Source organism: Colius striatus, chromosome 2 (genome assembly GCF_028858725.1).
Source record: "Colius striatus isolate bColStr4 chromosome 2, bColStr4.1.hap1, whole genome shotgun sequence".
Classification (NCBI taxonomy): Eukaryota; Metazoa; Chordata; class Aves; order Coliiformes; family Coliidae; genus Colius; species Colius striatus.
This window is the reverse complement of record NC_084760.1, coordinates 46,735,545-46,751,851: the sequence shown is the minus strand read 5'-3', so window position 1 is coordinate 46,751,851 and position 16,307 is coordinate 46,735,545. Positions and strand designations below refer to the sequence as shown.

Here is a 16,307-nt window from a genome sequence, read left to right as displayed (position 1 = left end):
TTAGGGTTCCTAAGCCCTTAGAGGTCCTTGGGGAGTATGAAGCTCTTTTGCGGGCTCCCTATGGCATTGCCAACTCCTTAGGGGGGGGTCTCTGTGGGGCCCTCAAGCCATGCAGAGTGTCTCCAGGGTTTAGCAGGGTTCCTAAGTCCCTGAGGGATATCTCAGGGGTCCCCAAGCCCTTGTGGGGGTGTCTCTGTGGTTGAGTTTTGGGGGGACTCCATCTCCTCACCCAGCATGAAGTGTCTACTTGAATGAGGGCTGAACCAGACCCATGACTTGCCCCTCCCCACTGGACCCCCATCACTTTCTGACCCCCACTCTGAGCACAGCTGCATCTGCACAGTCAAGAATCATAAAAAGGGATTTATTTCTGTAGTAATAAAACCATTTCAGGAAGCCCAGGTGAGATCCATGGGGAGGCTGAACCACCCCTAGACCTGCAGCCAGACTGGGGGTGTCTTCCCCAGCCCCCATCACGGTGTCAGGCACTTCACGCCAGCATCCTCGGCATGGCCACAGTTGGTCTTGCCCCAGCTGGAGAAGCTGCAGTGCAGAAGGCTCTGCTCTGTCCCTGTGCAAGAGACGTCGTCCATCCAGATCCTTCCCATACCTGAAAAACAGGGACCCTGTGAGTGGCAGTGGGGACACACAATCCCTGTTCGAGAGGAAACAACCCTGGGTGAGACATCAGACACCAGCACACAGTGGGTTGTGGCCACAGCAAGACACTGGATGTACCACATTTCCTGAAACATTGATGGGGTCCTCCTGTCCCGTCCAGGATGACTGAAGGTGGCACCATGGTGTGGCAGGACCTTTGGGTCTAGCTGTCTGCATCTACTGGGCATCCACATGCTGCTGGGCGGAGGATCTGGGCACTTTCATTGCTGTGCCAAGGGGGTTGCAGGAGGAGGAGCGACACCTCTTCCTAGTTGGGACAACCCAAGTGAAGTCCGTGCCCCAGTGTAGGGTCTGGAGGATGGCGTGCCAGGATCCTGAGTGGCTCTACCAGCTTCAGGGGTGGTGGAGGACTAAGTTAGGAGATAGAGGGAAGAAACCTGGCTGTGGTGATGAAACAAGCTATGAGGTCTCCCAAGTCTGATGTGAAGGGCATCAACTCTTGGAAGGATCCAGCTACACTTACAGGGTGGGTTTGGTCAACCAGCATAGAATCACAGAATCGTTTTGGTTGCAAAAGACCTTCAAGATCCTCAAGTCCAACCCCTCCCCTCACAGTGCCAAGCCCACCACTAACCCACGTCCCTTTGCAATAGCTCCAGGGATGGGGACTCCACCACCTCCCTGGGCAGCCTGGCACAGGGTCTGACAACCCTCTCAGGGAAAAAGTTCTCAGCTCCAATCTAAACCTCCCCTGGGGCAACTTGAGGCTGTTTCCTCTTGTTCTGTCACTTGTTGCTGGGGCGAAGAGCTCAACCTCCCCCCCGGACACAATCTCCTGTGAGGGAGTTGCGGATAGTGATGATGTCTCCCCTCAGGCTATTCTTGTCCAGGCTGAACACCCCCAGAGCCCTCAGCCCCTCCCCAGAAGACTTGAGCTCCAGCCCCTTCCCCAGCTCTGGTGCCCATCTCTGGACACGCTCCAGCACCTCAGTCTTTCTTGTAGTGAGGAATCCAACATTGAACACAATACTTGAGATGGGGCCTCACCAGCACTGAATATAACTAAAGGGTTTAATGAGACTGCACAAATCACATAGCATTGATGTTGGTCTCCTTTCCCCAACTTAGCATGGACATAGCCAGATGACTGCCGTGGTGGCTACCTGCTTTCAGGATCCATCATCTCCTTGACAGCCCCGAGCAGCCAGACAGAAGGAAACTCAAGTTGTTGAAAAGCCTATGTGGAAGGAGAGCTGGCCTGGGCAGAAATACCCCAACCCAATGGTTTGAGGCCAAAGGGCCACCTCTCCTCCTGCCAAAGCATTCCTGGCATTTCCCTTCTGTCTTTTGTCTTTAACAGCTTTTTTCTTTTGTTATTCTAAAGAGAAAATAGATCTCCAAAGTCACATCCGGCTGAAAAATCCAAAGCATTTTGATCAAAAACAACAAACCCTGGGATGGTTGTCAGTGCTGAGTCAGTGTGTGGGGAGCGTGCAGGCCAAGGGAGAGGGGCAGGGAAAGGAGCCACGTGGACCAGCGCCAGTGATCGGTTCGCACGCTGTCCTGCAGGAAAACGCCACAGTGCTTGTACATCTGTAGCCACCCAGGGCTGGCTGTGCTGAATAAACCCATGTTCAGCCAGGCTGAAATTTCTCAGGTCACCACAGCCCATGTCATAGAATCATTTTATTTGGAAAAGACCTTGAAGCTCCTCGGGTCCACCCCCTTCCCTCACCCTGCCAAGCCCACCACTAACCCGTGTCCCTCAGCACCTCAGCTACACGGCTTTGCAATAGCTCCAGGGATGGGGACTCCACCAGCTCCCTGGGCAGCCTGGGACAGGGGCTGACAACCCTCTCAGGGAAAAAGCTCTTCCTCAGCTCCAATCTGAACCTCCCCTGGGGCAACTTGAGGCCATTTTCTACTGTCCTATAATTTAATAGTGGGGAGAAGAGACCAATCCCTACCTCACTACAGCCTCCTGTCAGGGAGTTGCAGAGAGTGATGATGTCTCCCCTCAGGCTCCTCTTCTCCAGGCTGAACATCTCCAGGGCCCTCAGCCCCTCCCCAGCACACTTGTGCTCCAGCCCCTTCCCCAGCTCCGCTGCCCGGCTCTGGACACGCTGCGGCCCCTCAGTGTCCCTCTGGCAGTGAGGGGCCCAACACTGAACACAGCACTTGAGCTGCAGCTTCACCAAGACAGGGGATAGTTTTTTTGGAGGGGAGTTGGGGTGTCTCTGCTTTTTTTTATGTGCTGGCCCTGGGCAAAGTGGGAGTGAAGGTGGAAGGGTCTTACCTTGGCCAAATCGAGCCATGCGATACACCTCCTCAGCACCTCGGAAGCCCAGCATCCGGCACACCACGTCTCCATCCTTTTTGTCCCAGCCATCATCACAGACCGTGCCCCAACGCCGGTCGTAGAAGACCTCCACCCGTCCCTCATGGGAGCCAGAGCCATTCACCAGCCGAATTGTTCCCTCCTCCACCGCTGCTGCTGGAAAGAGAGTGGGAGGTCAGAGGGAATGCTGGAGCCCCAGAATGGTGGGGGTTGGCAGGGCCCAACATAGCTCATCCAGCCCAAGCCCCTGCTCAAACAGGTTCCCCTCCATCAGGGGGCACGGGAACGTGTCCAGGCGGCTTTGGAAACCTCCCGAGAAGGAGCCTCCACACCCTCCCTGGGCAGCCTGGGCCAGGGCTCCCTCACCTCAACACCAAACAAGTTTCTCCTCCTGTGCCACTGGCACTTGCTGGGTTCCAGCTTGTGCCCGTTACCCCTTGTCCTGGCACTGGCCACCACACAACAAACACTGGCCCCATCCTCTCCACACCCACCCTTTAGGCATTTCTCAGCACTTATAAGGTCCCCCCTCAGCCTTCTCTTCTCCAGGCTGAACAGCCCCAGGTCCCGCAGCCTTTCCTCCTCACGGAGACGTTCCAGTCCCCTCAGCATCTTGGTAGCCCTGCGCTGGCCTCTCTCCAGCAGTTCCCTGTCTCTCTGGGACTGGGGAGCCCAGAACTGGACATGGAACTCTAGATTAAGCTTCATCAGGGCAAAGGTGAGGAGAACCTCCCTCCACCTGCTGCCCACACTCTTCTTAATACACCCCAGAAGGCCTTTGACCTTCTATGGTGGCATCTCCAAGTGCTGTTCATCACCCATTTTCAGCCACCTCCCATGCCCTTCCTGTGGCTGCACCTCCAGGAAACCTGGTGACATCCCAGCACTGTTGGATATGATGCTGGTGGGGTGCCATCACATCCAGGGGTTTTTTTTTGGAGTAGGCTGAGCCTCACAGCAGCCTTGCCAAGATGGGAATCATAAAATCATAGAATCACTGTGGTTGGAAAAGACCTTGAAGCTTGAGTCCACCCACTCTCCTCACAGTGCCAAGGCCACCACTGACCCATGTGCTTCAGCACCTCAGCTACACGGCTTTGCAATAGCTCCAGGGATGGGGACTCCACCAGCTCCCTGGGCAGGCTGGGACAAGAGTTGACAACCCTTTCAGGAAGTTCTTCCTGTTTGCAGCCTCTAAGTGCTGCAGGGAGGGCAGGAATCGAGTCAGGAGCAGCCCAGAATCCATCAAGATGACTCAAAACAGAGTAATTTTGGGCCTGTGATGAAAAAAAGAGATCTGAGCAACTGATGGGAAGGAGTGAGATGGCAAAAACAAACAGGGCACAACAAATTTCCAAAAAGGTCTGTGAAAGGGGACTGCAGGTGACGAGGATGCTCTTCAGCCTGGAGACAGGTGGGACCCTGACTTTATGTTTCTGGGGACGATGAAGGCACGCTCACATTGGTCTGAAATGCCAAACTGGGGTGGGGGGACATGGCTTGTCCCCCTCCCCACAGTGTCATTGCTCTCTCTGCTCCCAGTTGCCTTTCTGTGGCTGCTCAAGCTTTCTCCCCCCACCCCTCCTGCAAGGTGAGACTAGCATGGTTACCCTTCACCCAGGGAGAAGCATGGGTTGGTGAATGGCTTATCTGACAAGGGAATGATGGAAGAGGCTGTCACCAAAACCAAATCACAACGCTTCTTCCTCCTCCTCCAGCCAAGGAAACCCAGTGAAAGGAACATGCCACCCATCCTGTGATTTGGGATGAGAAAGGGGTCAGAGAAGAAAACCCCTGTCAGGCAGCTGCACTCACTCTGTGACTCACCATGGACTGGGACGGCAGCCACGGGTGGAGCTGAGCTCCCCCAAACATGGTTGTGTTGCAGCTGCTCCAAGATTTTCATTTAAAGTCGTTTTCTCAAAGCCAGAGTGTGAGTTTGGTTTGGTTTTGTTTTCCCTTGTCAAAACTCATGTTCCCATCATAAATGTCCAATGCCATTACTTCTCAAGTGCCAAGATAAATGGGGTCTGGATTGCTGCTGAAGCATCTCCAAGCAGATCAAGGTCTCCTCCTTGACGACCATCAATGCTCCCACTCATCCTCTACATCCCACGCTGGTCCCTGGTGGAGAGGGCATCAAGGGGCTGTGCCCCACTTCCACACCACCGAAGGCCCAGCAATGAAAAAGGGAACAAAACCTTTTTGTCCATGATTTTGCTGGTATATGGACCACAGCAGGTTCTTAAGTGAAGGACCTAAAAGGCCTCCACCTCACTAAGAGGTGATGGTGGCAGAGGGAGCCACCAAGAGGTGGATAAAACCTGACATTGGTCTGACATGTAATTTAGCTCTGTGGTAGTGGGTTGTCACAGGCAGCTGTGCTCAGCTGAGGTCTTTCCAGACACATTGGCCAACTGAGCTGGTGACCAGGAGGATGGTCAAGGTGGGTGAGGCAGGGTCTCAGCCTGCCCCAGGCTCTGGGGGCTGGGATGTACAGAGTTAACAGGACATTTAGAGACTTGAGAGGCATTTGGGACCCGCTGCACAGAGATGCAATGGGTTCTGGAACTGTTGGCTGGCTGAGACCTGCACAAATGTTGGGGTTTGTTTTATTGTTTCAGGCTCTGGGTTTTCCCTGGCTTGCTCCCAGTGGGAACAGGGCCACTTCTTCCAGTGACCTCCAGAAAGCACAGTCCTCCTTTGGCCTCAGCTCCAGCTGATCTCCTACGTCCAGGACCCAGATCAGGCTCAAGAAGGGATCTGAAAACCTCAAGCACGTTTTCCTGGATCTGGGCAGAGCATCAGGTTCATGGAGGAGCCAGGAAACATCTCATGTTATCCCTCCACCATCTCACTCGTTTTTTGCACAGCCCTGACATGGACCCAGAGGGGTGACACCACACCTCAGCCAAGGGGCTCATTTGAGATGCTGATGGCTGTCTTCTTCAAAGAGTCCTCATAATGAGTCCTCCTATCTGGGGTGGGATGTCTCCTCCCAGCCATCAAGAAGCTTCCCCAAGGCAGCTGCCTTGGCTTACCCCAGGGATTGTGTCATCTGAGGGCTGGATGAGATGACTCCTGAGTCAGACAGGTGCCGGCACTGCAGACCCTGCCTGCAGCTGCCAGGGAAGCTGCTCCTGCCAAACCAAGCTTGTGCTGGGCCACAGAATCTCAGCACTGATGAGGTCCCCCCTCACCCTTCTCTTCTCCAGGCTGAACAGCCTCAGGTCCTGCAGCCTTTCCTCCTCACACAGATGTTCCAGTCCCCTCAGCATCTTGGTAGCCCTGCACTGGCCTCTCTCCAGCAGTTCCCTGTCTCTCCTGAGCTGGGGAGCCCAGAACTGGACACAGGACTCCAGATGAGGCCTCAGCAGGGCAGAGGAGAGCAGGAGGAGAACCTCCCTCCACCCGCTGCCCACACTCTCTTCATGTGCCCTGGGATGCCATTGGAGTCCCATGCCCGTGTCCCTTGCCAGCCCAAACTCTCTGCTCCAGGTGGGCAGCCAGAGGGCAGGATGGAGCCAGGGAAGCCCATGGTCCAACACTGCTGAGGTTAAGGTGGTGTCACCTTCCCAGCTCCACTTTTTGGTGACACCAGCCAGCAGCACTGTGAGACCTGGATGTGGACTTGTTTGCCTGCCTTCCCAGCACCAAGGAACACTGTAGCTCTGAGACCATTGTCCTTCTTGTATCCTGGAACATCTTGAGACAGGAGATAATTTCCTGGGTGCTGTCAACTCATGTTTGTGTTGGCTGCAGGAAAGCTTGGAGCCACCTGACAGGCAGAATGCCCCCTGTGACACCATCCAGCTCTACTTCCAAAGCTGCTTATATTCCTTGATGCCTGGAGAACAGCGCACATGCCTGTTAGTCCAACACCAGCTCCTTGTAGCCAACATCATCGGCTGCCCAGGACTAGCTCTGTATCTCCAACCCCAGGCAGTGCTCATCCCACAGTCCTCATTCATCCCCCTGGGAGGCTGTCCTTACCTCAGCTCTTTGCTAGCTGCTCGTCAGAGCCCAGGCATGCTGGACAATTACTTCCCCAAGGTAGGAGCAGGGATGTACAATGAGTGCACAGGCCCAGCCAGGGACTGGGATGTCCCCATTAGTCAGCAGGGTGAGGGCTGCCAATAAAGCCACAGAGCTCAGCTGCCTGAGTCCTGGCCACTTAGCCTCTAACAAGCATTGCTTAGAGGGCTCATAAAAGTTAATAAACCCCAGAAGTCTCCTCCCAAACCAGTGACAGCTGCCTGTAATAGCCTCATAGCCCAGCCCAGCCGAGCCCAGCCCAACCACAGGGCTGTTTTCGTGTCCACAAGCCCTGGGGACTCTGCAAAAAGGTACAGCTGGGCTTGGAGTTGTGCTCAGGGCCTGGACCCAGGGAGTTGCCCACCTCATCCAGGATCAGGCCCTCCCAGGCTACAGCTCCAGAGCAGCACAGGAGCATCCCAGCCTGCAAAGTGGCCTGGTCCCATCCACCTTGGAGCAGCTCCGTGGCCTCTTCCCTCTCCAACATGCCCAATAACCCCCAGAAGCATCATCCTATGCGCGTGTGTTTGTTTTTCCTGCAGCAATTACTTCCAAACTCTCTGACCTCTTCCCTGCCCAGCCCCCTAAAACCAGCCAAACATGAAAGCAAAAAAATAAAGAGGAGAAATAACTCCCTGAGGTCCAGAAAACAAGGGCCTGATTCTTTGCAGCTGGGCTCAGATATCATCTTCCCCCCACCTTCTCCAGCCCTGGTAATGAAGACCATCTGCCCCTGCTTCCCACCATCCTCTCCCACTGCCCCTGCTCCATGCTGGGCCCTTTGGCTTGGAAATAGGGATGCAAACATCCAGTTTGCAGAGAGTAGATGTGGGGTGCATCTGTCTGAGGAAATTAGAGTGATAGACCCCATTGTTTGTACTTTGTGGATGGGAACCAGCAGAGCTCTCCCACCAAGGAGGCTGAGGGCATCCCCCTGTGATGCTCCCTGCTCCCCAGCTGCCTCTGCTTTTGCTCCCCTGTAAGCCCTGCCACATCCTTGCTCTGGCTAGGCACAATTTGTATGTTGTGTGGCTAGTGGCAGGGAGTTGGAGCTCCTGTGTGGGTACCTGAGGCAGGAGGTATGTCCCCAAGGAAGGCTGTCCAACAAGAAGGAATGTCCCTGGAGAAGCAAGAGGGATGTCTCCAAGGACAGATGTCCAAAGCTTGGAGGAAGCCATCAGCATCTCCAGGGCTCTCATGGATGAGAGCTTCCTGCATGGCACAGCCATGGGTGGGCAGGGTCTGGCCCTGGGCTCCTTCCCTGGCATTTCTTGGCTTGCCAGCCCAGAAGGCCAGTGCTGGGGGTCAGTGGGCATGTGCTAGTCTTGGCCCCAAAGGAAATCCCAAAGCAATGGGCTTTCTGGGCACAGCCATGGTCAGCAGCACTGCATGGCCCTGGTGCCTCCAGCCAAAGCGGTATATCCATCTTTAATCCCTGGAAAAACACTTACTTCGGCATGGGGTGGTGAGTGGAAGGTATGTGTCCTTCCAGCCTCTGCTTCCTGTCACTACCAGGTCTGGGCTGGCCCTAGGGTGAGTGACGATGCTCTTTGCCTGCAAATGCCACCTGCAGGGGGTTGAGCTCAGCACTCAGCTGCAGCCTCTTTGTTCTCCAGTTTTCTTCCCGCTCTGCTCTGCCCTGCTGAGGCCTCATCTGGAGTCCTGTGTCCAGTTCTGGGCTCCCCAGCTCAAGGGAGACAGAGGCCATCGCAGGGCTACCAAGATGCTGAGGGGCCTGGAACATCTGAGTGAGGAGGAAAGGCTGTGGGACCTGGGGCTGTTCTGCCTGGAGAAGAGAAGGCTGAGGGGGATCTCATCAACACTTAGAAGTATCTAAAAGGTGGATGTCAGGAGGATGGGATGACACTGGAACACAGGAAGCTCCACTGGCACAGGAGGAGAAACCTGTTTGGTGCTGAGGTGAGGGAGCCCTGGCCCAGGCTGCCCAGGGAGGGTGTGGAGGCTCCTTCTTGGGAGGTTTCCAAACCCACCTGGACATGTTCCTGTGCCCCCTGATGGAGGGGAACCTGCTTTAGCAGAGGGCTGGGCTGGATGAGCTCTGCAGGGCCCTGCCAACCCCCACCAATCTTTGATTCTGTGAAGAAGCAGGGAGTGAAAACTCACAGGTGGCTTCAGGCATCCTCAATCCACCACCATCAGCTTGGTCATGATCTCAGCATAGAAAAGGCTCCTGGGGCTTCCGGGGAAAGTGCTTCCCCCTGCTTGGCTCTGCCTTAACACCACTTTCCTTGAGCATCTTTGGTCCTTACACAGCGCCAACTTCCCACCTCCCCACATCTCCATCTCCTTGCCCAGGCAGGAACACTAAAACACAGCTTTCTCTTGGCAGTGACCACTGCTTTCGTACTCACTTGGCAGCCCCCACAGGCTCCAATCCTCCAAACACCACCAAAACCGTGTCCGGAGCACTGTGAGCGAGCACTTACCTGTGCCCCCACCTCGATCCCCCTTCTCTCCCTTCGGGCCTCGGTCACCTAGGAAAAGAAAGAGCATAAGCCATAAATCTTGCTGAAAATCAGAGTATACTGGACACTCCACTCTTTGGAAACGCCATGTGTCTGTAGCTGGTGGGGGTAGCTTGCAGGCTATGTGTGTTTACATTTTGTATCCAAAGAGCCTTATTCCCTCTGTGTCTGGAGGGGGAGACCTGCCCTGGGTATCCCCTCCTTGGGAGATTTGGGAGTATGCAGTGGCCCCCTGCTCTGGGTGTGAAGGGTAAGGGTGGCATGATGGGGAACTCCCCAAAAAATCCTCCTGTGGTGCATGTCTTGTAGGAGATGGAAGACAGGGAGCTCATAGTCCCTCAGACCAACGCACTCACTCTGCTATATCTCTATCTTGAACCCTGACTGCTGGGCAGCAGCAGAGAAGGCATAAAGGAAAGCAAACTCTGAATTTGGGGCTGAAAACCGCAATGTGGGTCTAAAAATGTTTCATTTTGCAGGGGTTAGGCTTCCTGCAGCCTCACAGCAGCATCAGCCCTTCCTGTGTCCAGATGGTGCCTCCTGAGAGATTTGCCGAACCCAAACCCCGTATCATAGGGTGGTGATTCTCTTCCTGCCCCCCAGTATGTCACTGGCCTTCCTGCCCACGAGGGCACATTGCTGCTCATGTTTATTTGCTGCCCACCAGCACTCCCAGGTCCCTCTCTGCAGATCTGCTCTCCAGCAGGTCACCCCCAGCCTGTCCTGGTGCAGGGGCTTGTTCCTCCCCAGATGCAGAACTCTGCACTTGCCCCTGGTGAACCTCAGGAGGTTCCTCTCTGCCCCACTCTTAGCCTGTCCAGATCTGGCTGAATGGCAGCACAGTCTCTGGTGAATCCATAGAGAAGTAATGATTCTGGGGGGTTTACATTGGCAGGAGAATCAGGCTGCCTTCAAAAACACCCCCATTGCCATGTAAAAATCACGACCTCAATAATAATCTGTGCCATGTCTTGGCTTTCCTTGCAATTCATGAGCATGGGCTGCCTCTGGCTGCATCCCACCACCTCTTCAACCCCTGACCACACTCCAGCTTTCCTCCTGGCAAGACACCAGGATGTGCACCGCTGGAAACACTGTCCTGAGTAGGGCTGTGCACTTGGCTTTGCTGGTCCTGAGTTTTCAGAGGGAAGGGGCCTGAGAAGTCTCTGGGCTGCTGCAGCCAGCAATGCTCTGGGTGAGCCCCAGGCCCTGCTTCCATGTCTCCTCCTCTTTTGTCTCTGTGTAAGAACAACAAACAACATACAGAGAAAAACTGCATCTAAAATAAAATAATAATAATAATGAAAAAAAAAGTGTGCAGGAAATTCTTGCCCTTTAACTTGGAGCCTCTGGGAAGGCAAGATTGCTCCCCTGGGCAGCTGCAGCTGTGTCAGATGGAGGAAAGCTGCCTGCAGCCTGCCCTGCTGATGGGAACCAGATGACAACCCCCCCCTCCGAGCTGTGGGAGAGAGGCCAGAGATACTGCTCGCCGGCACGTGATGGGACTGGGATGCTGGAGCAGCCCGTCCTCTCCACCACCTCCCTTCCCTAGCCCAGAGAAAAAGGGCTTGGAAAGCAATAATTGTGGTTTTTGTGTGTTTGTCCCCAAACATTTGTCTCTTCTGGAGCAGAAGTGTTTTTCCTGCAGGGTCTGGGCATCCTGTAGGAACGAGGGAAGGAGGGGAAGGTGGAAAGATGGAGCCTGAGAGACAACAATATCTCAGCTGTCATGGCAAGAAATGTGAAGGTCTGAAACTGAGCAAGTAACTCATCTGCTGGACTGTTGCTGATCTCAGGGATGTGACAGCAACTAGGGCAAGTTGGGGATTTCAGAAATCATAGCATCACAGCATGCTTGAGGTTGGAAAAGCTTTTTCAGATCTTCAAGTCCAACCCCTCCCCTCACCCTGCCAAGCCCACAACTGACCCATGTCCCTCAGCACCTCAACTACATGGCTTTGCAATAGCTCCAGTGATGGGGACTCCCTGGGCAGCCTGAGACAGGGGCTGGCAACCCTTTAGGAAAAAATGGTTCCTCATCTCCAACCTAAACTTCTCCTGGAGCAACAGGGTTCTGCAGGGGGAATGAGATACTCCAATGATGGGAGAGCCCAACCATCAGAAATGGTTAGAAGCCTTTAAGAAAAAGACCAAAGCAAAAATAGTTGACACAAATTGAAACTGTGCTACACTTCTGCAAGACAAACAGATTGCCCACAGATATTTTGGCTACCCAATCCCTAGCAGTTTTCATGGGCAGGCTAGATGGGGCTTGGAGCAGCCTGGTCTGGTGGAAGGTGTCCCTGCCCATGGTTGGAAAGTTTGAAGGTCCCTTTGAACCTAAACCCTTCTGTGATACTATGAAGAGGCATAGCTGGCAGATGTGGAGACAGCAGTGACACCTCTCCAACAGCTGGGAATGATGTGAGGAAACCCAGAGGCTCGTGGCAGAGGAAGAGCAGCTTCAGGACCAGGCTGCTCCCCTGACAGCCCTGATGTGGCTCTCAGTAGCCAACAGAATGCATCTGGGTCTCCAAAAAGCAGTAGATGGGATCAACTTAATGATGCTGAGCTGTCAAAAACAGGTCCAGAGGTTCTCGAGGAGTGGAAACTGGTTACAGATGGGGAAGCGGGGACTGGGGCAATGGGCCCTGTGGCTGGATCCACCCGAAACGTGGCTGAGGAGCAGCCCATCATGGGAGCTAATGCTGCTTTGGGACGGGTTAGTAGGTCTCTTCCCCATCCCTGACCTATGCTACTGCATTAAGTCTAAGCTGAGCTGGGTTTTTTTTGTTGTTGGTTTTTTTTTTCAGTTTCATATACATCTGGAAGAAGAAATACCCTTTAAAAGACAGAAACACTTTACAGATGATGCCAGCAGATTCTCAAGGCTGTTTTAAAACACATCCCATCCCCTCTGCCTTACCCTTCCTCATCTACCTTGCTTTTCCTGTGCAGTCTTCCAAATCCCTTCATTTCCTTGCTCTCCTGGAAAGCTTTTTTCCTCCTTTTCTCTTATTCCCTTCTTCCTGTCTCTCCTTTCTCAATAGAATCTCTCTTGTCAGCAGAGAGGGCAGCTCCTTTGGTGGCACAGCTTGCTGACTTCACCCTGAGGTATCAGGGCTGGAGAGCATCCTTAGCTGGGGACAAAGCTCCTCAGAGTTGGAAAAGGAGGTGGGACAGAGCCTACAAGTTCAGGAGAGTCCCTTTGCTGCCATCACTGCTGGTCCTATCAGCAGGTGCTGCCCAGTGCTTTCACTCAATGAGTATCTGGGGTGTTTCCCACTGTGGGTGCAGCTCAGTCTTGTTTTTTTTCTGGAATGTGCACACAATTTTGGCACAGATGCCAAAGAGCTCCTGGGTCTGCAGGGTGAAGTGAGCCACTGTGGCCTTGGAGCAAGCCTCAGGCTGCAAAAGCCCTGTCTTCAAAGGTAGAACCATGCTCTGCCTTAAGCAACATGCCACAAACCTCCTCCTTTTCTGCGTGAAGGAGACTTCTCTCACTGCCCCAAATTTATCTACAGACTGGCAGTCCCTCTCTTGGCTCACTGGCTGAGGTTTCCTCCTGAATGTGTTCCCTGCACGATGTTCTCCATGGAAGACACTCACTTTCCAGAATCATTTTCTCCCCTTTGGAAATGAGGAAAGTAATACTCCACTGGGGTAATTTTGAGGGAAAATGCATCACGGATAGGAAAATACCATCAAGGGAAAGGAGTAAAGACTCTGCTGCAGGGAAAAGCCATCACATGACTAGATCAGATCATTTCTACGAGCTGCTTTGACCCGGGACTTTGACCCGAGGAGGCCCATCCACCCTCCCAGGACAAGCTGCATTTCCCAGGGACCTGATAGCTCTCCTGTACTCAAAAAGAAAGTCATTATAGAAGTGTAAGACTAGTGCTGCAGAAAAACAGGCCTTTACTTAAAGCCTGGCTTTGGACCGTTGCCTGGGGTCTGTTTCCTATAAATATCAGAGAATCCCGTAAACCATAGAAATTCAGTGCTTGCTGCCAGCATGGTCTGCTATTTACTGGAGCAGATGTAACCCCCTTATCCGAGCACCTCTGACCTCCGAGAGGTGGGAAATGGGGGCTGTAGTTTGGGGCTGCCTTTGTAGGGGACACATTCAAGCCCTGGAGGTGATCTCCATCCACACAGATCAGCAAGGGGAGGTGGAGGGACGGACTCCTGTGCTGGTACTGAGCACTGGTGGGACCTAGGGGTGGTTCCTGCCCATGGGGGAACGCCTGATAGCTTTGTGGCCATGGATGCATCCTCACCCCAAAAGAAGCATGTCTCCAAGAAATGTATGAAGAAGGGGCTGCATAAAGGCCACAGATGGTAGAGCCGTGGAGACAGATTAACTTTCTTGAAGCCAAGAGACCTCCTCGATTACAGGTGTTACTCTACGCCAGTGAGAGATGAGAGCTAGATGCAAGGCACAGCATGGCAAAGATCATAGATTCATCGACTCACAGATGGGGTTGGGTTGGAAGGGACCTTAAAGCTCATCTCATTATAAACCTCTGCCATGGCCGGGGACACCTTCCACTAGACCAGGCTGCTCCAAGCCCCATCCAACATGCCCTTGAGCACTGATAGGGATGGGGCAGCCATCTTCTGACCACCAACTCTTTAGTAGTATGCTGTCTGATCCACGAGATTCAAACCCAAGAGTAGAAGTTCTCCATCCTCCCAGCCAAGGAGGGCTGAGATCACATAATGGTAGGGGATGCAAGGGACCTCTAGAGATAATCTAGTAAAAAATGAAATGCAGACTGGCTTTGCAGAAGGGTTATCAAGCTTGTGGGGTTGATGCTCTATGACTGCGGTGTGGCCACAGCTCTACCCTGAAAGCAAGGGCTGGGCTGGGCTGGGGGTGGTCTCCACCACCTCCTGGGCTGGTGAGCACTGGAGAAAGGCTTCATCCTCAGTGTTGTGTCTCCGGAGAGCTCCTTGCTGGAGCTGTGATGCCCACCATGGGGTCTGTGAATACATCTCAGCACTGACCCAGCATAACAGCTATTAACATCTTTGTCTTAGGGATGGAAATGTGATGCAGGAGCTCATCAACCTCCTCCTTTTAGAAGAGACATGTCCCTCAGGAACAAATCTGACATCAAGGCTTTTTCCTCTACTGAAGTCCAATTCCACTGACCCAGGCTTCTCGGGATAATCTGTTTATCTAATGAATGCTTGAACTGACCACTGAGAAAAACCCACTTTCCTCTGCTCGGGGGAAGGAAAGGAAGCCGTGGTCCCGAAGCATGTTGTGGTTTTGGTTGGCAGACCTCAGTGTCTGATGCACTGCCAGGAACATCTCGGCGCCGACATCTCCCGTGCGTTAGCAGCCACCCATTCCTTTGCAAGGCTGGGGCCAGGGGTTTATCCTTTGACCTCCTACAGCATCAGACCAAGCATTTTCATCCCATGTCTCAGATAATGGGCCACAGGATATGTCACAGGGGTCTCACCACAGCCCCTGTCCCTGGCAATAACTTTAGAGGATGTATAAGAAAACTGGGCACCAACCAGGTCTCCAGCTTGAGGCCAGGTTTGCAGACAGAGCAGAGAGATGACATTTCACACAATCACAGAATCTCTGAATGGTGGGGGTTGTCAGGGCCATGCAGAGCTCTTCCAGCACAAGCCCCTGCTCAAGCAGGTTCCCCTCCATCAGGGGACACAGGAACGTGTCCAGGCAGGTTTGGAAAGCTCCTGAGAAGGAGCCTCCACACCCTCCCTGGGCAGCCTGGGCCAGGGCTCCCTCACCTCAACACCAAACAACTTTCTCCTCCTGTGCCAGTGGCACTTGCTGGGTTCCAGCTTGTGCCTGTTACCCCTTGTCCTGGCACTGGCCACCACACAACGGACACTGGCCCCATCCTCTCACCACTCATCCTTTAGGGATTTCTCAGCATTGGTAAGATCCTTCTCTTCTCTAGGCTGAACAGCCCCAGGTCCTGTATCCTTTCCTCCTCACTCAGATGTTGCAGTCCCCTCAGCATCTTGGTAGCCCTGCGCTGGCCTCTCTCCAGCAGTTCCCTGTCTCTCTTGAGCTGAGGAGCCCAGAACTGGACACAGGACTCCAGATGTGGGGTATTGAAGGGGATGTTTTTCTTCAGCTTTCACTCCTGCAGTTCACCCAAGGAACTCACTGCACAAAGATGGGACAGAAACACCCCCTGCCTGATTGCTGCCTTGCAGGACTTTGGGTGTTTTCCAGACCTGGGAACTGGACTGTGGCCTCAGGTTCTGATGGCCAGTGAGGCCACATCCCAGGTCAAGAACACCCACAAGTATGAGATAAGGGGAAGGTACACAGCTTTGTCCCTGCTTTGGGGAGGGAGGTGCTGCTTCCTTGGGCTGGGCTCTTCCTGCCTCCTCTTGCCCAGAAGGCGTTTTGAGGCATAAAGAGTGTATTTTGGGATTATACAGCCTGTTTTAGGTTGCAGCATGGAACTTCTTTTAAAAGGTCTCCTGGGACAGATCTGTCCTGCTAAATAGGTGCATGGCCACTTCCTACACCCACAGCCTCTCCTTGCTCTTAGCTGGGGTGTGGTGAGATGCTGCAAAACCACAGCAAGCCAGAAAAGATCAGCAGAAAACAAACAGAAGGCTGTTCCCCAGCCCACGTCGGAGCCAGGAGTGGGAGGGCAGCATGGCAGGTCCTCACGGGGCTGTGGGGAGGGCTAGGTGCAGGCAGCTCAGCAAGGTGTCTCAGAATCATAGGGTCACAGAATCATTCAGGTTGGAAAAGACCTTGAAGCTCCTCAAGTCCAATCCCTCCCCTCATACTGCCCAACGAGCCCAGACAGAGTGTG

At 53.7% G+C, this 16,307-nt stretch overlaps 1 protein-coding gene across 3 annotated transcripts in view; it reads right to left on the bottom strand.

Annotated features, from left to right (window-relative positions):
* Positions 1-350: 350 nt before the first annotated feature.
* SCARA5 (scavenger receptor class A member 5) overlaps positions 351-16,307 on the bottom strand; it is a 38,938-nt gene continuing 22,981 nt past the window's right edge. For 2 of the 3 annotated variants that reach the window (XM_061989778.1, XM_061989779.1), the window contains exons 7-9: positions 9,442-9,489; positions 2,918-3,115; positions 351-610 (exon numbers count right to left, since the gene is read on the bottom strand). In XM_061989778.1, coding sequence (XP_061845762.1) covers positions 474-610; positions 2,918-3,115; positions 9,442-9,489 — 383 coding nt within the window. In that variant the 3' untranslated portion in view covers positions 351-473. The remainder of the gene's footprint in view (positions 611-2,917; positions 3,116-9,441; positions 9,490-16,307) is intronic. The other variant, XM_061989780.1, reaches the window with a different exon arrangement.